Source organism: Fulmarus glacialis, unplaced genomic scaffold (assembly GCF_000690835.1).
Source record: "Fulmarus glacialis isolate BGI_N327 unplaced genomic scaffold, ASM69083v1 scaffold17752, whole genome shotgun sequence".
Taxonomy (NCBI): Eukaryota; Metazoa; Chordata; class Aves; order Procellariiformes; family Procellariidae; genus Fulmarus; species Fulmarus glacialis.
The window spans coordinates 8,183-30,259 of record NW_009197368.1 but is presented as its reverse complement, the minus strand read 5'-3'; the positions used below and the strand labels follow the sequence as shown (position 1 = coordinate 30,259).

Here is a 22,077-nt window from a genome sequence, read left to right as displayed (position 1 = left end):
CAAAAATGGAACTGCATTGGGCTGATTGTGGATTTTTCCTCTTAAAAAGAAAAACCTGCAAACTCCCTTGGCATATGGAGCCTGACACATGAGAAGGTAATGTGCTTGAGGTCTGCAGTAACTGTTAACTCCAAGTCCTGGAGCGCACAGCTTCCTCTTTCCAGCCCATCTTAACCCCACCTCTGTTTCCCCTCACATGCTCAACTATCTTTTGACAAGTGCATTACCATCATTTTTTCAGACAAAACAGGGCAGGCCCGCAAATGGCAACCATCTACTCAACGGGGGCCTTTGGGTATAGACAGGCACTGATGGAGTCGGAGTATTTGCCATTTCATGTGCAGTTATCCCATCATGCTCCAATTCATACGATGAGAACCAAAACAACTTACTGTAAGATCCACTATCCAAAACTATACAGGCCACGCAAGCTTGGAAGGCAGCTGTCCCACATGCTTACGCAGGGCGCAGGTGTATCTTTCGAGTTATTCGAGTAAATAAGCTTGCTAACACTGTGACCTGGATGACAACGTGATTAATCCAGCCTTCACAACCCTTGTGTACACGTACTGAACCTACTCCAAGTGCTGGCCAGGACCCCACGTTGCCCAGGGCATGCTGGCCACCAGGAAAATCTGCAGGGCCAACATGCTTCACTCCGGGGAATTTTACCTGGTCCTCCTGCAATCATTTATTTTGTGCAAAATTGAAACAGTGTGTGGTACTTGCATGTTGCATTCTTTACAAAAACCCTTTTCCCCCCACCCATTGTTTAAAACATTTATATAAATTTTATTTAAACAGAAAGTTAGAAATCTTATTTACAATTTGTTTTTCTCCCAAAAGAGCATCTAAAATCAACTCCCAAACCCTCCAAGAGGATATAAATTTAACTTTGATTTTTTTTTCTTTTTAAAAAAAAAGGAAACTGCTAAGCTATCCCTCCCCACTTCTACAAATAAATATGGCATTGAACAGAAGCCGATTTGGAAGGGTCCTCTGTAGCTCAATCTGTAGATCCCAAGAATAAATTAGGGTTTCAGAATTTCCTGGTCTTCAAATTGATTCATTCCATTGCTTGAGGTATAGAATTTATCTTGGTTAGTCAGAATCCCCATGAAGCTCCATGCCCCATCAGCTGAAACTTGGATTCTTCTTAGGTATTCATTTTGCTAGCCTGTATGCTTCAACCGCGCTTGCGGTACTGTTTTGGTTACTATCTTGGGCTGAAGGCTAGTTTTACTGCATCCCATCTTCCTCTGTGCAGCCTCCTCCAACTGTGAAACGGAACTCCTGGAGGTTCGAAACCCCATGGAAGTGCACAAAAGCGCCAGCCACTACAAAGACGTGAAACAGCTGATGGGAGTGGAACTGCGGAAAAGAAAACACTTCTGTTCAGCCGGCGTACTTTCGGTTCTAGTGCTACCCTGTCTCCAAAAAAGCCACACATTCAGCTGAAGTACACAGTAACACGTAGCAGCACCTCAAACCACAAGCTGCAAAGTTCTCCAAGTTATGTATTAAAAGCACAACCCTCTCCTATCGTTAGCAAAATAATCAAATTCCACACACACACCAAACCCTTTCCTTCAATCATCTTAACCAGCTAGTCAATCAACAAATATGCTATAGTGCCTCTTTGTGAAGGGACAAGGATAATTTCAGAGCTTTGGGCAAAAGGCTTAAGCAGGACACTTAAAATTAGTTCCTCCACAACACACACTGGCGGTTTATTAATAAAAAGGGCTATCTCACACAGCTGATAGGTACAAACTCTGCTCTGGTCACAGGCATAAGTTTTACCAGGTGGATTTTCAGAACCTTGTTATTTTATTTCTCTGCCACAGAGAAACAGAACAGAAAAAAAATGGTATTATATTAAAACCTAGAAACAACCAGATGTTCTGAATGAATGCCCAGGATGCTAAATGAATGAAAACCATGAGGGCGCTACATGACAAAGCATGTCCTTGTTTAAGGGAAGCCATACCAAAACGGATAATGCTCTTGAAAAATTTCTATAAATGTGTATTTGCAGGCTCCACGGGAAGCTGGGAAAAGAGTTGGTGGTACACCAGTGCTTTTGGAGCCTAGCTCATTATTGCAGCAAACAACTCAAACAACCCAGGCCTCATTCTCACTTCTAATCTTCTTTAGGGGCCTTAAACTATCCTAGTAGAAGTACAGTGGCTTTCCAAAGGTCCACCTCCCTCTCAGCTCTACTCTGGCTCCACCCAATTTCCTTCTTTACATCTTCCCCACATATTTGCCCTCTACAGTCTTCATGATCCTTTCCCTTATCCCAAGTTTCCCCCCACCCACGCACTTGCTCACCCCACTTTCCCTTCTTCTGGGCCAGAGATCCCTCCAAAGTCTACTATCTCTATCCAGTGTTTTCACTGGCTGCACAAGATGAGGAGCCAGACATGGTGAAGATCCCGGAGAACACACTGAACATCAGAGAAATAACCACGCACTATTCTGCACAGAAGTAAGGTAAGATGTGTGTTTGCAGGATCCTCAACACACACACAAAAAGGTTTGCAAAGTTGCTTACCCATCTATTAAAGCTATCTAGTAGATGTGCTGGGGTGAATTAGCAGTTACCCCAGACCACCCAGCTTGTGATAACTCAGCGAGAGAGGCACCAGGTAAGCCGGGCTCAGAGAGCCCACAGGTGTTTGGCCCCTTAAGACCCTACCCTTCTGGTGCAGCAGTTTGATACTTGCAATAAGAAAACATTGACACAACATCCTCCAGCCTCAAGGGGAACCAGCTTTCACGTTGGTCTCCTCATCCAGTCATTCTGTAGACTCACCCAGATGTCACACTTGCCAGGGAAGAATCTCTCCGGGATGCGGGCAGCATATAGTGCAGCACCAGTGATGTACAGGCATGCCATGAGTGCCAGCCAGCCTATCTGCCCCATTGTGGCTGCTTTCAGGAGCCCCTCAGAGATGACAAAGTGCAGGGTGGGAATAACCCCACTAAGACCCAGACCTAGAAATACTCCTGGGAGGTAAAGAAAATGTGGGAGAGTCAGATTTGAACACAATGGCGGTAAAGGGAGACAACAAAAATACAAAAGCTATGGAGGGAAAACTCAGTATTTGCTAAAGCAGCAGAAAGGTGACAACTCTTGAAGCTGGAGGTCCCCAGAAGAGCTTTATTGGAGAGGAAGTTAAAGAATGCACAGACCTCTTTCATACACCAGAAGCTAGTTATACGTCCCAGCAGATACTGAAATATTTCATTTAATGATTGCGTCTGCCAGCTTTAATGTACCTTAAACCAGTTACACATCTTGGACTGTAGAGGGCACTGAGACTACATGAACTATGTCTCACTTTACCATAATGCCTCAAGGGCAAGACAACAAGGAGAGATGACAAAGAGATTATTTATCATATACTGTACAAGTAGTCCTAGGAAACGGAACAGTAGCATCTGAGGCTCATCTGATCTCCCATATATGAGAACATGGTTTATGCATTTAGATTTTAGCAGCAAGTACAGAAATCTTGTAAAAAAAGTGTGCGTAGGGGGAATAATCACATCCCATCCACAGATTTTAAGTTTGGAAGGCTGAACTCTCTGAAGGTACTCCCATAGCTTGTCCAGGAAATTTAGATTTACTGTAGACAGCATATGCAGGCTAAGTAACAAGAAATATTACTATTCATCTCAGCTGTGTTCAGATTCCATAGCTGCCCCCTAAAGCTTTCTCTTTGTTCCTACCTCAGAATGTGAAACCATGATCATGTGAAAAGAAAAACTAGGCTCTTTGTCTTAAATATGTATTTTATCTAGGCAAATCATTCAGACTAATTAAATCATTCAATGATTTGCTAGTGTCTGAGCCTAGTATTACAAAGACAAGACAAACAATAGAAGGAATATACACATACACACACCAAGCAGTCAGTCATTTTTTTGTGAGACCAAAGTTGCTAGATACAGTTAGAAATCTTTGCACTACCTTTCCTACTGCATGTGTTACTGTCCATTTCAGGAATGCACTTCCAGGACCTGCACCAGCCCTTATCTGTGCATCCAGTTGGCTATAATCAATACTGAAAGAAAACCCATCAAGCTCCCAATCCGAGAATATTAGCTCTCTATAAAATTAATCTCTTTTAAGTCTTCCCAAGACGGTTTTGCCAAGTGGCAAGTAGGAAGGAGGAAAGGCAGTCAAGAAGCAAAACAATTAACTTGAGGTCTTACCTGCCCTTACACCCCGGTATTCAGGGGTTGCAAACATGTCCCATTGTGAGACAATTATGGCTGCGATGCCCAGGACACAAATCACAATCAAGTAGATGAAGCAAGGCTGAGGGTTGCAATAGAAGGAGTAGTACAGCCATGGTACAAAGCTGCCCATTATGAGAAGTGCAATGCCAGAATAATCCAGCCTAGAAGGAAACAAAAATCAGTTTGATAAGAAATGCGAACCTTTGGAAGTCCTCATACCAACACTCTCTTCTTTAGTAGACCAACTGTCTACTTCTCACTGCAAAATGAAGTTATTCTCACTATTGCAACTTATTCCTGATGGCAATTCTTCCACCAATGCCCTTCTACAGTAATGGATTACCTTGATAGGCAGCTAGTAAGGTCATTTTTGGACAGTCATCAGTAATACATACAGCAGCCTTTAGACCAAAGCTTTCTGAAGGAAACTCAGATTTAAGCTTCAGATGAGGAAAAAAGCAGCACAAGGGTCCTCTGAACACAAAAAAGGGCACACAGTATGTTGTGAGAGCACAGCCAACACAGACACTCTAGTATCTGACAAGCATAAGTTAGTTAGGCATCAGCTTAAGTGACCACTGGGGAATAATGCCACAATTTTTCAACCACATTGTTTTTTTCTATACACCAGTAAAGAAGAGGAATTCCTACAGCCATTGCTTTTTACCACACCCTGACAAAACGCTCCTACAAATGACAGAGTTAATTTTTCAGTAGGGGATTTTAATTGCTGGGTTACTTTAGAGGTGGTCTTGCAGATTACACAATCCTAGGTTGAGTAATCTTAGGAAATATGAGATATTTAGCAGCCAGCCAAAAAAGAACACGTAGTAAAACCAAAAGACAAGACATCTTGATGCACATTATGGAGCTCTCTTACATAAGTTTAAGATTCAAAGTTACTCAGAATAGTTGAAATGACAAGAAGTGACAGTTGCATTAAAAATTCCAAGTCCTGCAACTAAGCTCTAGGTATATTACTTACAGCAGCAAGATGCATGCACAAGCCTGCCAAACAGCAGAAAATGAAGGAGTTTTAAGACTTAAATGGCAGCACAAAAACTCATGCTGAAACAAACAATAATTAGAAGAAGCTGCATTGAATCTCTGCTCAACTCTGTTCCAAAGTACATGCAGTCATTGCAATGAACAACAACTACACTGGGGCTCCAGGCATAAATCCCAACCCTGTTTTCCCACCTGTTTCCTATTTGGCCTACCCTGTCCTCTAGGCACTTACTTGGAGAAGAGCCGGGAAACACCTTCTGAGTGGCAATAAACTGTGTGGAAGAGCCATGAGAAGGAGAGGCAGAGTATGGCTCCCAAGAAGAACAATCCAACAACCACTTTCTCCTGCACAGGTGCTACGAAGGACATGTTTGGCCGGAACATGTAGAAGATTCCCAGACAAAGAAAGAACACGCATCCTGAAAAACAGTAAGGCAGAAAGGTGTCAACTGCATGCATACGTAAAACTTTTCTTTCTAAAAGCATGACTTTAGTGTACAGGAGCACTAAACATAGCACCTGCATGACAACCAGCAGCACACACGCAGACTAAAGTACTGCCCTACTTCTGTTATGCATTCCAGCTGCATTTCTGTCTGACTGATGCAATAGACTTGCATGGACTCTGTATTTCTACTTGTTTTGCAAGATGCCTGACAACTAGTTGGACATTCTAGAACAATAAAAAAATCTGTTGCAAAATGTAAAAAGAGAAGGGCAAAGAAACCCTCTCCCTTCAAGACTCCTTGCAAGTTGAAAACCACTCATACAAGCTGCAACTTAAGTGTGTTCCTGTGGCAAGAAATGCGATCTCAATTAACAAAAAGAATATCTACTGGTAATTTATTAACGATCAGGAAATTTAATTCATTCATTTGTACTGAATGCCATAATTAAGGAAGTCCCATCCAACTCTGATGGGATAAAATTAGGAGAGGGATACCAACCTGTTAATTTAACAGGTTACTAATAGAATGATAATGCTGACCACTCCACACCCCTTTCTATCTTGCTCTCAAAGAAAGAGAGCAATCAAGCCAATTAGAGCAAGCTGAAAATACCTAGAAGATGTGTCCAGATGTTACCAGTCTCTGTATGTATTCTGAAGATACTCTTGAAACAAGCCCGGAAGGAAGGCATGGGTGGTCTGTGTCCATGCAACAGGTAGTCGTTGTCCTTTAGCCAGTCAGGCAGAACATCATGGGGAATGACCCTCCATCGGCCCTCCCATACCTAGAAGTTAGAAAATTTTAGTTAAATGCAGGGAATTGAGTTCCACTGATGTACGGCAAAAGTCAGAAAACCCGTATTAGTAAAAGTGTTAGAGTTAATCTATGAAAAGGGTTGATGGGATATCTCTGGGGAAAAGGCTTTACACTTGCAATATAATGCTTAAGTGACTGTTCCCTATTCAAAACAGTATCATTATGAAGTTGAGTTGCACCACCAGAAAAAGAAATACTTCAGCATTTCACTGAACAGGAAAGCAATTGGGCTTTTTTTACTGCTAATGAAGGGAAAGCATTTAATTCATTTCCATGTTTCATTATTTTTACAGATCATCCTCTCCATTTAATTGAAGAAGTCTACACCTAGTTCTCTCCAAGAAATAAATAAGTAAAAGCCTATTCTTCCAACCACAAGCCAATCTGACCATATATCTGCTAGCATTTGGGGCGGTCTAGCAAAAAAGCTACCCATCAGCACTAATATGGGTCAGAAAGCATGAAGTGGCAAGAGTCCAGTGAGAAGTCTCCAATCCCTTATCCAGGTTGGAAAAAAAATGCTCCCACACTCCCAAAACAAACAGTGACAGATCAGTTAAGGCAACAGATCCATGACTCAATTCCATCAGATTTCTTCTTTAAAGGGAGAGAGAGCATATGTGCACACATCTATTCTTGCAGCTGGTTCCAAATGAAAAAAGTGTGCACAGGTGTTCTTAGCACTGCTTCAATAACATAAGATACATGTAGTCTTCAGTTTGGCTTCAGCAGAGGGGTATCAGGGAATTGCTTAATGTACCGGGGTTGTTTCTGCAGTGTTCCTTGGATTTGTCGTCTGGCTAGTAATACAGGAGCGAGCCTGAAGAATCCTGAAACACTAAGTTTAAAAAGCTACATTCTTATTTCAGTTTCAGCAACAAGAGCCTAGAGTTTTTAAATCAATTCTGCACACCCCTTCATGGAAGCAAAACAAAACTAATCAGAATAACCAAGACTGGGTTCTTAAATACATTAAACAAGAAAATAACTGGTTTACTTCATGAATCAAAAATTTGAATTGAGGCAGGAACAGCAGGACAGAATTCATTTTACACAATCCACCCTACAGAACATCTAAAAAGGGGAAAAGATGCACAGTAAAACACCAAACAAAACAACCCACACACAAAAGACGACCCAGTAACTAGGGTCCCTCTGTAAAAACATCAAAGAACAGTTAATAAAACCAGCATGAATAAGTGTATAAAGGGGCAGCACTCCCTTCACCAAGAAAGGAGAGCCAGAGATTGATACAGCCTCACGGCTCTAAGAAGTAGCAAAAATCGAGCTAAGGTCAGGATTTACTTAGATATAGTTTTACTACAGCCTTGTTTTCTTTTCAAGTAAGGGACAAAGCTTATTCTACAATGGATGCAGATGGTGCTGGAAAAGCAAAATATTTGCAAGTCTGAAGAAACCTGGAAAAAAATGACCTTGTAAATGAAAGGGCCTTGAACCAGAAAGCTTTTATTCTGCTTTGCACTCACAGGTGTTTCTCAAGAGAGACTCCTCAGTTGCATGATGAGCTTTAGAGTCCCATTTGTAATCTCTACTGTTCCATGCTTTATGATTTATTCATTTATGACGGATCCTGAGAAGCTGTAGTGCTACTAATTATAACAAGAGATCCCCGTTCAGGGATGGTGTGTACCTGCTCTCCCTCACATTAGTAGTGCAGTTGCTGCAGGTATAGCTTGCTGCCCACTGGAGCTTCCTAAAAAAGGAAGCTACTTCAGCAGTTTCCACATGCCCTTACCTTACACACAAATTCTTCCATTCTCTCCATAGCATGGTGGGCTTGTAGAAGAGGTGACATGCCCATAAACCCTTCGTCTTCTTGAGATGCTTCATCGTTGTGTTTATAATCCTCAGAACACTGTGGAGGGGAAAAAAAAAAAATAGAGAAAATACTTTGTACAAAGATGAACAGAGAAAAGTGATGTTGTTTTCCATACAAAACTATGATTTGAGGTCTTGGCAAATAAAGAAGTCTTCTTTCCTTGTACGGCACTGAGGAAGAAATTCAAAAGAACCAGCAAAACATTATTACATTCTTAGGTATCTGAGAACAACTCACAGGTCTAATCCATTTTGCACATGTTTTCACCAGGTTTGGAAGAAAGCAGCGTTCTTCTGTAAGTTACGCTTCATTAAAGCCCAGATATGGAGTCTGAGGCTTGCAGCCTACCCACCTCTAGGGAAGGATTACTTCCTATTTTATGTTTCAATGTCACTATGCCTGCCTTAATGCCTCTATAACATATCTGGCATTTTAAGATAATAAAAGGCAAGCCAAGGAGACAAATCCATTTACCTCATTATAAATGCCTCACCTCAATTTTTAGTTCAAATCTGAAGATCTATTCTGCTTAACTGACACTTCTGTTCAGCTCATAATTCAGTAATGGACATTTACTCATTTGTTTGACTTTCAAGGTATTTCAGAAACTAGTATGAAACTTTCGCCAGCTAGACAAAGGCAAGTTATCAAAGAAAAGCAGTAACAGACATCTCAGTTTTTAGCAAAATTCAAACAAAGAGAAATATCATATCCCCAATGTGTACCAAGAGAATTACGAAAACAAAAACAAAAAAAAACCACTGAGCCCGGATATTCAGCTGGTACACATCACTAATAACTTTATAGGAGAGAGGTTTGGTAGTTTACTACCCTGTGTTGACTTATCACATCATCTACACGTTATGATACACTCTAGCTTTCCATTTAGGAAAAAAGCAGGGGGGCCACAAAAGTTCTACATTCCTATTTGTTACTACAATGTTCATGGCCCATCAGAGACTCCATTCAACGCTTCCAAGGTAAACAAGCTTGAGAAAGCTAAAAAGAGAGAATGAGCCTTTTGTACCCTTCAGGCTTGATGCAGAAAGCTGCCATGCACCTTGTGACCAAGCCAAGAAAGCCCCACAATCTGTACGGAGACTGGCCTCCTCCATATTACAAGCCACAACACTTTTTCTCCCTCCTATACCCATATCAAGGTTAACAACTTTAAAATCGAGATTACTTATCAATAATGACATCCAAACTGACTGAGAATCTAGTATATAACCTCACATACTTTATGGAGGAATTATTATCAGTAATGTTCAGGTTAATGTCCTGAACTTTGAGTCAGAGATCAGATCTGGCTGTGTCAGATCAGATCTGTCCCACATTACAGCTGTCTCAGAGTAATGCCTTACTATTTCAATCAACAAGTTAACTGAACAAGCTGCTTAAAACTTTCATTTTTTAATAAATAAAAGGAGACTTCTTCCAGCCTACAGTGAGCTATCTAGATTCTTCAATATTTTTGGTTTTTGAGAGAGAAAAATGACATGCTAATACTTGCTTTTGTACTCGAGGCTTGCAGTAGCCACTGAAGCTTCATCTTTTGAAGAGGTCCCACCACCACCCACCACAATTGGGTTCTTGACCCAATTTTGCTTATCCAGAATGCAGATCTCTGCTATGTAATACATAGTGTACATCCTTCGCATTTTGTGTATGACCTTGCATTTGTCCACACTAGGACAACATGATTGACTAAATGAATCTTTGTACATAATCCATGTCCTTTGTACTGTTTACTCGCCCTCACTTATCATTCCAGTCAACACCCCCTCTGAGCAAGTCTGGGCAATGATTTCATATTTTAAAGCAGATGATTGATACAAATATTGATCAGCTCTAGGCAGATCCTACAGCAGTATAAGACAGTATTAAATACCCTCTCACAGCCTAGATTATCCCATTAATTCTGTTGAGAAAGGCATCAGGCAACACCAAGATGTAAATAGGTTTAATATCCTTCTAAAATAGGCACATGTCCTGTTGGGCCAGAAAGCATATTAATAAAAAAACAAATTTGGTTTCATTCTGACTCAACAACATTCACTGACATTATTTCCCACACTGTCAATTTTAATGGCTTTTTCTACTAACGGATTCTCAGTTTTCACAGTATTATAAATAATTAACTCAAGGTCATAGAAACATAGAATGGTTTGGGTTGAAAGGGACCTTTAAAGATCATCTAGTCCAACCCCCTGCCATGGGGGTCTGGATAAGATGTTCATGATTGTCTGCACAATCTTGCAAATCAAATAAATCTTCAGCTTCCAAGAACATGCCCTACAGAAAAGCAAGGCTGGTTCTTAAGTTCCAATGCACTCAATACAAGAAGCACGGGTATGCCCTTTAGCTACCCTAGAATCCCTCCCCCAGCACCACACAATGACCAGCTGGAATGGGGTGAACAAGTTCGTAATCCTCAATTTACAAAACTGAGTGGACTGAAGGAAAAAAGGTCCCTTACAGAATCAAAGCCTGTATTCATTGCAGTCTGCCCAGTGACTCAAAGCCAAAAAATGTTCATTTCCCCCTCTCCACGCACTCCCCACTTCTAGAATGCTGGGAAGGTTTAAATTTGAACAGACTGTAAAGCTTGAAGAGCACAGCTATTTATGAACTAGTCCAAAATCTTTGCATTTTGGCAACGTGCCTACAAACAAATCATTACTGAGCTTCTTTTAGTGATAAAAAGAATTCATATCATATATACAGTCCAGATTACTGCCAGAAAATGGAATTGATTTTACTATCTCCTTCCTGCCATTAAACTGCAAAATTAGCATTCAAGGAAAAAAACTAAAGCTCAGCTTTTTAGTCCTTTTCTCACTAAGGAGGCAAAATGAGATCCGTTCGGGCATGTCCGTCCTCTCTCGACTCCTTCCTGTAACGTCCCATTAGAAAGAACAGTAAACTGCGCTTCTTGGAAGCTGGAAATCTATAGTTGGAGTGCAACACCAATGCCAGTTTTCATTTGGAAATCTGAAGGAGTCTATTGACCTTCAATTCTTGAGACAATGACTGAAGGGAAAAAATACCACTTTTCTGTTCAGAAGGCGTATTGTTGTAAAATTTCCACTGTGACAAGTTCCTTCGTATCTTAGGATTCCCATATTCTTTCTTCTTTGGCTGATCGTTATCAGAAATTCAAGAATACTTCTAGAACATAACATACGCAAGCATACGCTTTAGGACCTGTTTTCAACTATTTCCAAGTTCTGCCCACAGAATTATATTTTAAAATGGGGAACACATTGGGTAAATAATCCCACTTGCCTAACATCATGCAAGAAATGAGAGCCCAGAACAAAACTCTAATATTTCCACTTTTAATGCGGTATGGTATATCCTGAGCCAAGTGCTTCCAGAATAATTTTTGCCTTTGTACTTTCCAGATCATTGGCCAAAAGGATTTTCACTCAGCTAATGTTTCAAATGTTCTTTTATGTCATCTAATTTACTCAATTTCTTCTAAAAGCAGTCTCAAATTTTGCCTAAATAATTCTGTGAAGTCTTTAGAGCATTTTAGAGTATCTGGAAATAAAAATCCTCATTCACTTGTAACAAGCAAACTTGTTGCAATCATCAGCTGTCATTCTTCTGCTGCACATACGCAGCAATGAGTAGAATCAGTCTTTCATAAAAATCAGGAATCATGGCTTCTATATACTTACACTCTAGAGTGTCTGGTCACTTAATTCTATGGAAGTGCCAAACAATCCTTCAAATTTTAAGCCTACACCCTTTGCAAATTCATAGAGTGTTAAAGCTACCAACAAACATAGTACAGATACCTAATGAGATGGAAATTATACAACAGAAGTATAAATGCATCCCGAGCTGAATAACGGTACCAGAGAATAAACTAAACCTGAAGGACAAGTGACAATGGCCAGAAGAAAATAGTTTTACTGGTTTATCCATATTCACTTTATTTTGGGAAGTTTTCTAGATTCTTTTGTGATAACAGTGAAAGACAAGAAGGTAAAAGAAAGAGGTAGAAATCATTGTTCTAAACAAGACTTTGAGTGTGCTTTGGTAGGGATAGAAAAGGTTTAATGCCAAAACCAAGACTTAGAGCACCAGAGCAAACAAGAACAAGAAACCCAAGAGGCCATTTGCAAGTGCCCATCATTAAATAAGTTTATTTTAACATTAAAATCTCCCTCTTTTATAGCAATGGCACAAAAGTTTAAAAAAAAAGTTTACATTTAGTACAAGAATTTTTTTGCTGAATACAGTCCAAAAAAGTCAGATCACATAGCCAAAGACCCTGTTACAGACCCTGCTCTAGTAAATGCAATATACTTCCCTCATCTGCTACAACAGCTTATCCTTCTCACACAGATTAACAGGTTTTATACTATTGCTCCCAAATCTGTAACAGACATACTGTTTATTAATGCCTTTACTATGGAAAAGCCTGTCAAAAGTCAAATCATAATGGTAGAAAAAGATTCCAGAAACCCTTCTCCCACTTTTGAGAAAGTTGTGTTCTCTGGACTTCAAGTGGTAAAAGTGTAGTTTCTTGAGGTCTGTAGTTTCTTGATGTCAGTTTAAAGATTTCTAGAAAGTCTGAGAGTTTGCACATGACTACTACTTACACAGGTGACAAGCAAGCTCTGATTCATCACTTCAGACTGCAATTTTGCTAGAAAACGTCATCAATCTGTGTTCATTAGAGTGTGCAAACTGAAACATCTGATTTGAATGAAGCCACCTAAGAAGCTTACTGTGTCAAAAGTGGTCCTCTTCTCCCTCACCCCCATCTTTCTTTACACTGCTTCTGGCACCCTTCTGATCCTTGGGTTGATTAGCTCATCCAATACTAATCTGGCAGAAATTACTCACATTTTTGCTAGGTGAGCTTCCTATTAGGTAATAAAGTTGGTTCAGATAACCAAGGGATGTAAGGAGCTCAAGCTAGTGCAACAGAAACAAAGGGAGCATCAGCTCCGATTTTACTGAGATCCACTACGGAATACTTTCTGTGGATCATATTCAAGGCCAAGTTTCTTTTTGACACATATCAGTTGGATGCCAAATGATCTCCAGTCCCCCTTTTTGTAGTGTTTACCAGTTATAAAGGAGCCTAAGAACCTAGCTAGGCATGGATTAAGGAAACTTAAACTAACAATCACTTCAATAGGCTGCTGTATTCTCAAAAATTCCAGCAGCTTTCAGGACTGCATTTTCAGAAATTTGACAGTTTTCATTGGTTGCATGTATGGTATTTGATGCAGAACCAGAAGTGCACGCATTAAGCAGTAATACTAGTAACTGCAATACAAGTCTTCTAAGTCCCAGAAAGGGCAGAACTCTTCTGTGTTAGGGTTCCTTTGAGGACAGAGTCATCACTCAGTTACTCGAGGGCCTAATTGACCATGCACATACCTACGTAGTATTAAGCTCTGGAGTTAATGAAGTCCCGTGTCTCAAAGCTCAACTGTTTGTGATGCCAATTCACCATCAAGATGTCACCGGTGCCCTAAAGCTACCATCACAGGAATTTCCAAAGCATGACAATTCTTGTTGCTTCCTCCAGCTGCTGATAGATGCTCCCCCACTCTCTTCTTGATCTGTGTCCTGACAGAACTCTGCCTTTGTACGAACACATCATTGTAACACAGGCAAGATAGTTCAGAAAAAGCAAATGTCTTGACTGAGTCATGGGATATTATATGACTCAGTACTTATATACAACTCTTCTTAAAAAGCAAGTTAGAAAACATATGTTGCTGCATTTACAATACCACTGTTATCCCCCATATTAAACTGAAGTCACAAAGTCTAGACATGAACTTCTCGCTCTTGTTTATCTTGATCTCATCAGATGAATGATTAATAGTGTTTAACATGACATTCAAGTCATTTAATGTTTCTTGGGGCAGCATGCCAGATTCAGTAACTCGAGAGCATTCAGCATAATGGTCAAGATACGTTCAAGGCTATAATATAAAAATGCTATTTTTCTAATCGCAGCCCCATAATATCTTTTTCAGCTAGCCAGATTGCTTTTTTCAGCAACTCCTCTGTGCCCATTCTGTCAACTGACCTTTTATCAACTGGTCTTTCGTAAGAGGAAAGCAGCCATAGGTGGTGCTGTGCCACGCCATTTCTCCTAAAAGCCTGTTGCACATTTTTTAGAATTTCATCAGCTTATGTTCTTTGGATTGTAATAATTAACTGGAAAAGCACAGCACCTTAAAACTTTCCCTGACTTCCCCTAACTTCTGCACATACCAAGTTATTTTAAAATAACAGCTTTGTCATTTAGAGTTTACATTCTCTCTTAATCTGACAGGCTTGTAAACATAGACACACCACAGTTTCCAAAGGCTAACTACATTCACCCTCTAAGCAGGGTGTGCGAAGCTGTTTTTGCTGTCATGGGACCAAAAAAAAGTCTTTCATTAGCACTGTGCCAAAGACCCTTTCAGCCTATTGGTCAAAATGTTAAGTACTTGAAGGTTCCTGGAGTTCAGTATTTTTCCTTTGTAGGTCACCTTCTTATAAAAGCTACACTCCATTTAATATAGCACTTGGAAACACTTTTAAACAACTGGTCATGGGTGACTGCTTGCTAGCACTCATTAAAAACAAGCACTAACATTCAATTCTCGTTTAGCAAATAGTCCTAGGACAAAGTCACATTTTGGCTTCAGCAGCCTTGCTAATATACCCATATTAGAACTAGCTCCCTCGTTAAATATCTTCACACGAAAAGGGTTTGTTGAATCTCTGCAGTAGTAACTACTGATTTTCTGTCAATGCCCAGTACTTGACAAGGACCAAAGACCTCAATGCCCACATGTGCTCATCAGTACATTTCTGGGCAAAAGCCTGTAGAAATTGCTTCTACTACAGAAGATTCTCATATGCCATTTTCTGCTCCTCTGCCATTGTTAATCCTGACAGGAGAAGAAGAAAACAAGCCTGCTGGGCTTATTGAAAAAAATGCTCTGTTAAAAAAATAAACAAAGAGACTGAAAGTATACTGCTGAACTTAACACAAGAGCAGAGCAAGCAATCTAAAACAGTTGGAGGAAGATGCAAGTTAACCCACCAGTACAATACTATGTTCTCTTATATCACTGTGAAAGGCCGCCACGTCCCCCATTGCTGCCCCAATCAGGCCGATACGATCTCCAGAACTGTGGAATCTAACCCTTGTCCAGGGAAACAGTTGTGCCAGTGAATTATAAACAAAACCACTCCCTCCCTCTCCTAGTTTCAACACACAGCACAGCAAGCAATGGTTACAAAACCAGCTGGCAGGCAGCAAACTCAGCGGAGTACCAACACTTCCCCTCTCAAAGAGCTAAGACTCTCCAGATTAATAGGAAAGAGTTGAACCCAGCTGCAACTCAACAAGCCATAACCCATTACAACTTTCATGTTAAGTCACATGAGAGTTTTCTGGGAGACAGGGCAGACAAAGACATGGCCACTTCCCATATGTTACCAGGCTTCTGGGCAGAATACTGTCCACTCGTGGTTGACTAGGTCACCAGTTTGTCTTTTCTGCAGACATTCAAGCTCTAAAAACCTGTTAATAAACCAGGCGCATCAACTGTCAGCAAAGGACGCGTCAGTATCCAACCAACTCAACCCTGTGGAGCCTGGAAACCATCTCTATAGATGTATCACATCTCTGTACTGTTTAAGTGGGAATACTTGGAGATATTCTGCTCTGTGTATCCAAAAATGCCTTGCTATACAAAAAAAGAGTCATATGGAAAGATACTAGATTCAAGCACTTACTTCAGTGACTAGCAGTCTGAGTAAAATATGCATTACTTCCAGTGCTTAGTACAGCAAGTGAAAAAGAAATTCAGATGTTAAGATCTTTCAATCTGAAGTAAAATGCCAATTCGCATGCTTTCAAAGAAATAACATTCTTTCTAAAGAGCTGCAAAAATGGAGGAAAGGAAGAGGTGATAAATAAGTCTACAGAACAACAATGTTTGAACAAAATCTGCTTTAAAACAAAAGCAAACATATTTTGGTGGGCCCTCAAATTCTGTTATGCCAGGCCTCTCCCATACACACTCAGAAGACAACCTCTATCAACAAAACCTGTAATGCAATGCAGGAAGAAGGCAAATACAGAAGCAGATGCCAAGTTTTTAATGATAACTCCAAGCACCAATACTAAAATGCTAGATTGAAAATAAAGCTAAATGGTTTCAAAGTGAGCAAGAAACTTGCAAGTACATCTACAGAGGAAAAAATTTAAGGCAATCAGAATTTATGAATATCAGCTCCAGAAAGACTATTCTTAAGGCTCAAATGTCTACCTTCGGCCTTCAAGACATCACCTAAATCTTTTTCACTCAGATAGCATGCACCATAAAGACAAGTTGACAATTCCATGAATTTACATGCGCCCTTCTGTCAATAGCAAAACTATTTTTGTAGTCTATTTCTGTAGATAATATGTACACACTTCTGTAACAGAAAAGGCTTTGAGTAAGTTCTATGATTCAAGTTAAAAGCCTCGAGCCATTTGCTCACCTTCCAATTATTCTAAAACTCTTCTTTTGTACCTGAAAATCTGTAACATCCTTCTGTCTCTCTTCTTCAAGTCACTTTGGTATTTATGCTCTAGAAAAACTCTTGTAGCTACATGCAGGTATTGTGAAATTTGTCAGAGGTCAAGTAATTTCCACTTGAAGTCAAAACCCATGCTCCCTGAGAAGCAATCCAGATGAGTATTTGCCCAAATTTCTTCTGTCCATTCAGATGACTTGAGAGCTATGCATACCTCCTCCCAAACCCTTACTGTAGGTTATCAAACACTTCAGAGCAACAGGTCTCCACTTCATGGGTACATTTCGGTGCCACACAGAACAAGTGCACAATGCAGCTCAACTACATGAAAGGAATCATCATTCAGGAACACTAAAGCCTGATGATTGGAATAAAGGCAAAGAAAATGGTTCTTTTGTTTACCTCCTGTCACTGACAGGTTAAAGTATAAAAGGAAAGAGTCATGCACAGGTTTTTAGGGCTGCATAAAGAGCCCATTCATCAGGTTATAAGAAGTCACATGCATTTGATTGTCTCAGCTTAACAAAGCCACAGTAAGAGAGATTTCTTTAGGAACTATCACTGCTGGAATTACAAAGGCAGTTGAGACACAGAAACACTAGGAGAGGAGAAAAGATTATGTCCCAAAGGCTAGACAATTCAGCATGCTATAGGAAGGAAGCACCTGCTGAAAAATGCCTTATCAGCATATACACTAGAGAAAGGAAAAAAAGTTTAAACTGCTGAAAGAAAGAGAAGACTTAGGCAGCCTGCCTGATCCTTTTCTCACCACTAAATCCTTCACATTCAGATAAATGGCCACTATTTCTCAAAGTCACAGAAGGTACACCACTCATCTGCTACTACACTAATTGCATGTTCAAACAAGATAGCAAGATGTATATCTATTCTTTGGAACAGATACTTGGAAGAGGGGATAATCTATGAACATATATGCACTCTAGGAGAGAACACAGAGTTATGGGATAAAATACAGACTAAGAGGTTCAGGTGTAAAAGGATATTGATTTTATATGATCCATATCTTCTTACAAGCATCAATATAAAACTGGCAGATTAACAGCACTGGCAGAAGCATGCAGCTGTTTTATTATTATTTTGGATAAGCATGCTCAATACAGCTAGTAAATCTTTGCTATATGTATTCAGTGAATGCCACAATTTACAGAAAGTAGGATCTTTAATGTAATTTTTAGTTCACAGCTATGCAACCACCCAGGTAGGTTACTGGTGCCAGTAACAAGGCACAAAGGCCTCAGGAAAAAACTTTTAGGGCTAAATTTGATTTCCTAATATGACCTCCATTTTCTTCCATGAAGATGCTTTACTTCTAAAGAGGACCAATATTTTGGCCCATCAAAATTAGAAATAGTATACAATGCAAGCTGTGGGGAGATGGAAAATAATTCTGAACAATACAATGGTATGCTTCCACACACCTCCTTAGAAAAGACTATTAAAATAATTCATCAAAAGCAACTACTACCTCTTAAGAGCTCAGACTGCTTCCTCCTACAAACAGAGCAGAAAGTGGATATACAAGTAGGCAGAGGGAAAGGAATCTTGTATAGGAGAGTTTGGGGCAGATTTCATATAAATAAAGGAGCTGCAATGATATAAATAGGGTAATAGGAGGCAACAGGAAAAGTAAACAATGCAATATTATCACAGGATAAAAAAACACACATTTTTACACTAATACCTCAAGTCTTAGGCCCAGTAAGTTTTGGGGAAGTATCGTATCTATTAAAATAACATCTATATTATGATACTCAAGAAAGTCAATACGAATGGCTTGTCATAAGTAGAAGCATTTAAAAGCACATTAAATGACCATGGCTGATCTACCATCAAGACACTACATAGCTCTTCTTCCTTCTTCAACATAGGAATTCCTTGATTGTTACTGTTGGCTTCAACATGGTTGCATTTAGCCATTAGAATACTAATGTAGCAGGCACACTTGAGTCCTTTTATAAGGCTATGTTTAGCTTGTGCGTCCAAGTACTATTGCCATCTACAGAAGAACAATAACCTTATATTATTGTTATCTAAACAAAAGCCTCTTCAAAACCAGAGCAAAATCATGCTTGTCATCTGTAAGTCATCTCTACTGCAGCAGTTGCACACCGCCAGACTGTACAGTAGAGTAAAAAAGTGAATCCTAGCTGGCATTTGCGTAACAGCTGTGCTGAGACTTACACGAGACAGAGGAAGATACATAGTGTAATGTTTTTTTCCAGATTATTTAGAACACTGCAGTATGTCACATAATAAAGGCCATTTGGCAAGCTAATATTGGTACTTTTGACAGCAGAGTGTTTTGGGATGCTCCATCTGAAGCATTAATTATTCAACCTTTTAAGAAGAAAAAAAAATGTAGAGATATCACAGTATTAAAAACAAGAATCACAGAGGACAGGAATAAAAGTTTAGGCTGAAAAAAAGTCAAAAAAGCAGGAGGCCATATAAGGCAGAGAAAGCGATGCAGTTCAAGACAGAACAGCAAGGCCCAAATGGAAAAAACAAAAATTTCTGTGGCAGCATTTTAGGAGACTGGGAAAGAGAGAAGACATGAAATACAAAACAGCTAAATATTTGTAGTGAGCCAAAGCAAAAGAAACACATACTTTCGTCATAAGGATGAAAGAAAACACACACACACACACACGCAAAAAAAGGACTAACACATGCTAAGAATGCTTGAAAAAGCAGAAGAGAGAATGAGAGTATTTAACCATTTTATTTCCAAAATTCTAAAATTAAACACTTTGACTTATCCAAATAATTTCTATTTATCTAAGCAAATGTACAGAAAGAATTATAGGCCATAATCAGTTATGGGCTTTTACTTTGGGCTATTCCATCTGCAGATAACAGGTAACTCACATTATTCAACCAGGAAAAGTCAGAGACAAGAATGAAAACAGCCTTCAAAAAAGATGATTCCAAACACATTGTCAGATAAACATACGTATGTTCAAAATATCTGCTAGTACAACTCAACTTTTCTTTTTTCTAACCTTAGCACATTCAGCTATTGGCTAACACTTTGCACGTTATACACACGCTTTATGACCTTCCACATAACACAAAGAAAAAGACCATGGGTATTTCCTGTTACGATGATACTGAGAATGTCCTATAGAAGTTTTAGCAGTGTACAGCTTACAGTGCATTGGTTTGGCTTATTAGCCATGAATACCTGTTCTGACTTCTCATTACAAGGACACTTGAAACTAAATTCAGTAAGGGCTCAAACTAATCAAGTTAAGATAGCCTAATACAGGTTCTCATGTCAGCTGAACCATGATAGTGGTCCATGCACACACCCAGAATCTGTGGCCAATGCAATTACAGCAACAGCCCAACTCTCCTGCATTGAAGGCTACGTTAAGTAGCATCAGCATGTTTTTGCTGCTGGCTAAAACCACACAGTTGCTGTAACTGAGCTGATACAGTAAACTCATTAAGCCGTGATAAATTTAATAGTGAGCCTAAGCTGAATGCCTCTTCCTCTTAACTGTGCTGATACCCATCTGTATATATCCTGGGAGAAGCATTAATTACAGTTCTGAAACTCTCTAACCAGAAGGTACTTTTGTCCAATGCTTGGAGACATTACCTGCATACAACACCTAATTAAGCTGTGGAACGCCTTTCCGCAGGATGTTGTGGCTGCTAAAATTTACAAAGGCTCATGCACCAAAAATTCAAAAACATTGCCACTGGCTCAAGAAATCTGTGAGCCACCAATTACTAAAGGCTGGGAGAGTGTCCTAGGGAAGTAACACAACGTGCTTCCCCATCCTTGTACTCTTCCTTATGAGTCTGCTACTGGCTACTGTCTGAGATAGGATATTATGCACTGTGGATGTTTGGTCTAATTCAGTATGGCCATTCTTCCAACAAGAATGCCTGCAAACAGATTTTTCTGTCCTAATCTCTAAGACGACAGCAATTAGATTACATTCAGCCAGAGTCAATATGTATCTTCTCCTTTCACTTATAACTAATTGGAAGTTACAGAACAAGAATATTTTGATATAAGCAGCATCTCAGCAGAGGACAAACCAGTACGAGTCCCATTTCTTTGAGGAGGGAATAAAAAATATAAAGCTGGTAAACTTGCACTTATGCCCCACCTTGTCACCCAAGTTCCCATATATTCAACTGAATATTTCTGGCATCTTCCTGGGTTTATTACAATTATTTAGCAGGCATAAAGAGGTTGTAGGCTCACGGTTCACATTTCTGGAACTTATTTCAAGCACTAAAGCACTTATGTCAAAACCCATTTTTCATAGCAAACCTAACAGATAATCATGTAACTTACATTTTCCTGGTCAGAAGACAGACGTGGCTCCACTAAAAGAAGCCTCTGCTCAGAGCTGTCCTCTTCAAAGGCTGCCTGTGTTGTTGCAGTGTCAGACATGTGTCCTTTTCTGAGCCGTAGACCTGGCTCTGGAGAACCAGCATTATCGAGTTCCGTTAGTTCATTCATGAGATGCTGGGAGCCTTCTCAAATATTCTGCTTCCTCTTGGTTCGGTTTGGCTGATTATGCGCTGGCTCTGAAAAACAAACAGTTTGTATAACTAAACTCAAGTTAAAAAGAAGAGTGTAAGAGTTGGTTGGAAGAAAAGCATGCTTAAAAGCTACCAAACAGCTGTGACAACTGCTTTTATATGTGCCCAAACTCCCACAGGATCAACTATATAGACTGCTACACTGCTGGACAATGAATTCTCATCTTGTGACAACTAATACTTTCGTATCCTAACACAAGTTAAACGCAACTTTGAAAGATGACAGAATGAGAGCTCCATAAAACAGTAAATTCACAAAAGCACAGTGGTGTTTTTATAAAATATTATTTTTATTTTTACAAAGTTGCAAATTCTGGGCTGTTAATACTATTTACAAATAAACTATTTATCACAGACGCTCTATAATTATCAGCTTTTTGTGGGTATGAAGCTCATTTCAAATCATCTGGGCTACGTTTCACTAAAACTAGGACACTAAGCACTGGTACAGCTGCTTGGGTAGTAGCTAGCAAGCAAGCAGAGCTCAAGCCAGCAACTAACTTCAGACAGACTGCAAGAAGGGCAGTAGTACACATAGTGATTATGTTTCCCTTGCTTAAA

The 22,077-nt window shown here is 39.7% G+C and overlaps 1 protein-coding gene across 1 annotated transcript; it reads right to left on the bottom strand.

Annotated features, from left to right (window-relative positions):
- Nucleotides 1-673: 673 nt before the first annotated feature.
- Nucleotides 674-21,524, bottom strand: ADIPOR2 (adiponectin receptor 2). Its single transcript, XM_009572528.1, has 7 exons — nucleotides 21,266-21,524; nucleotides 8,281-8,400; nucleotides 6,321-6,492; nucleotides 5,492-5,678; nucleotides 4,225-4,412; nucleotides 2,819-3,012; nucleotides 674-1,371 (listed from the first exon to the last, which is right to left on the bottom strand). Exons 1-7 carry the CDS (start codon nucleotides 21,431-21,433, stop codon nucleotides 1,240-1,242), a joined length of 1,161 nt encoding a protein of 386 aa, XP_009570823.1. The 5' UTR covers nucleotides 21,434-21,524; the 3' UTR covers nucleotides 674-1,239.
- Nucleotides 21,525-22,077: the final 553 nt, after the last annotated feature.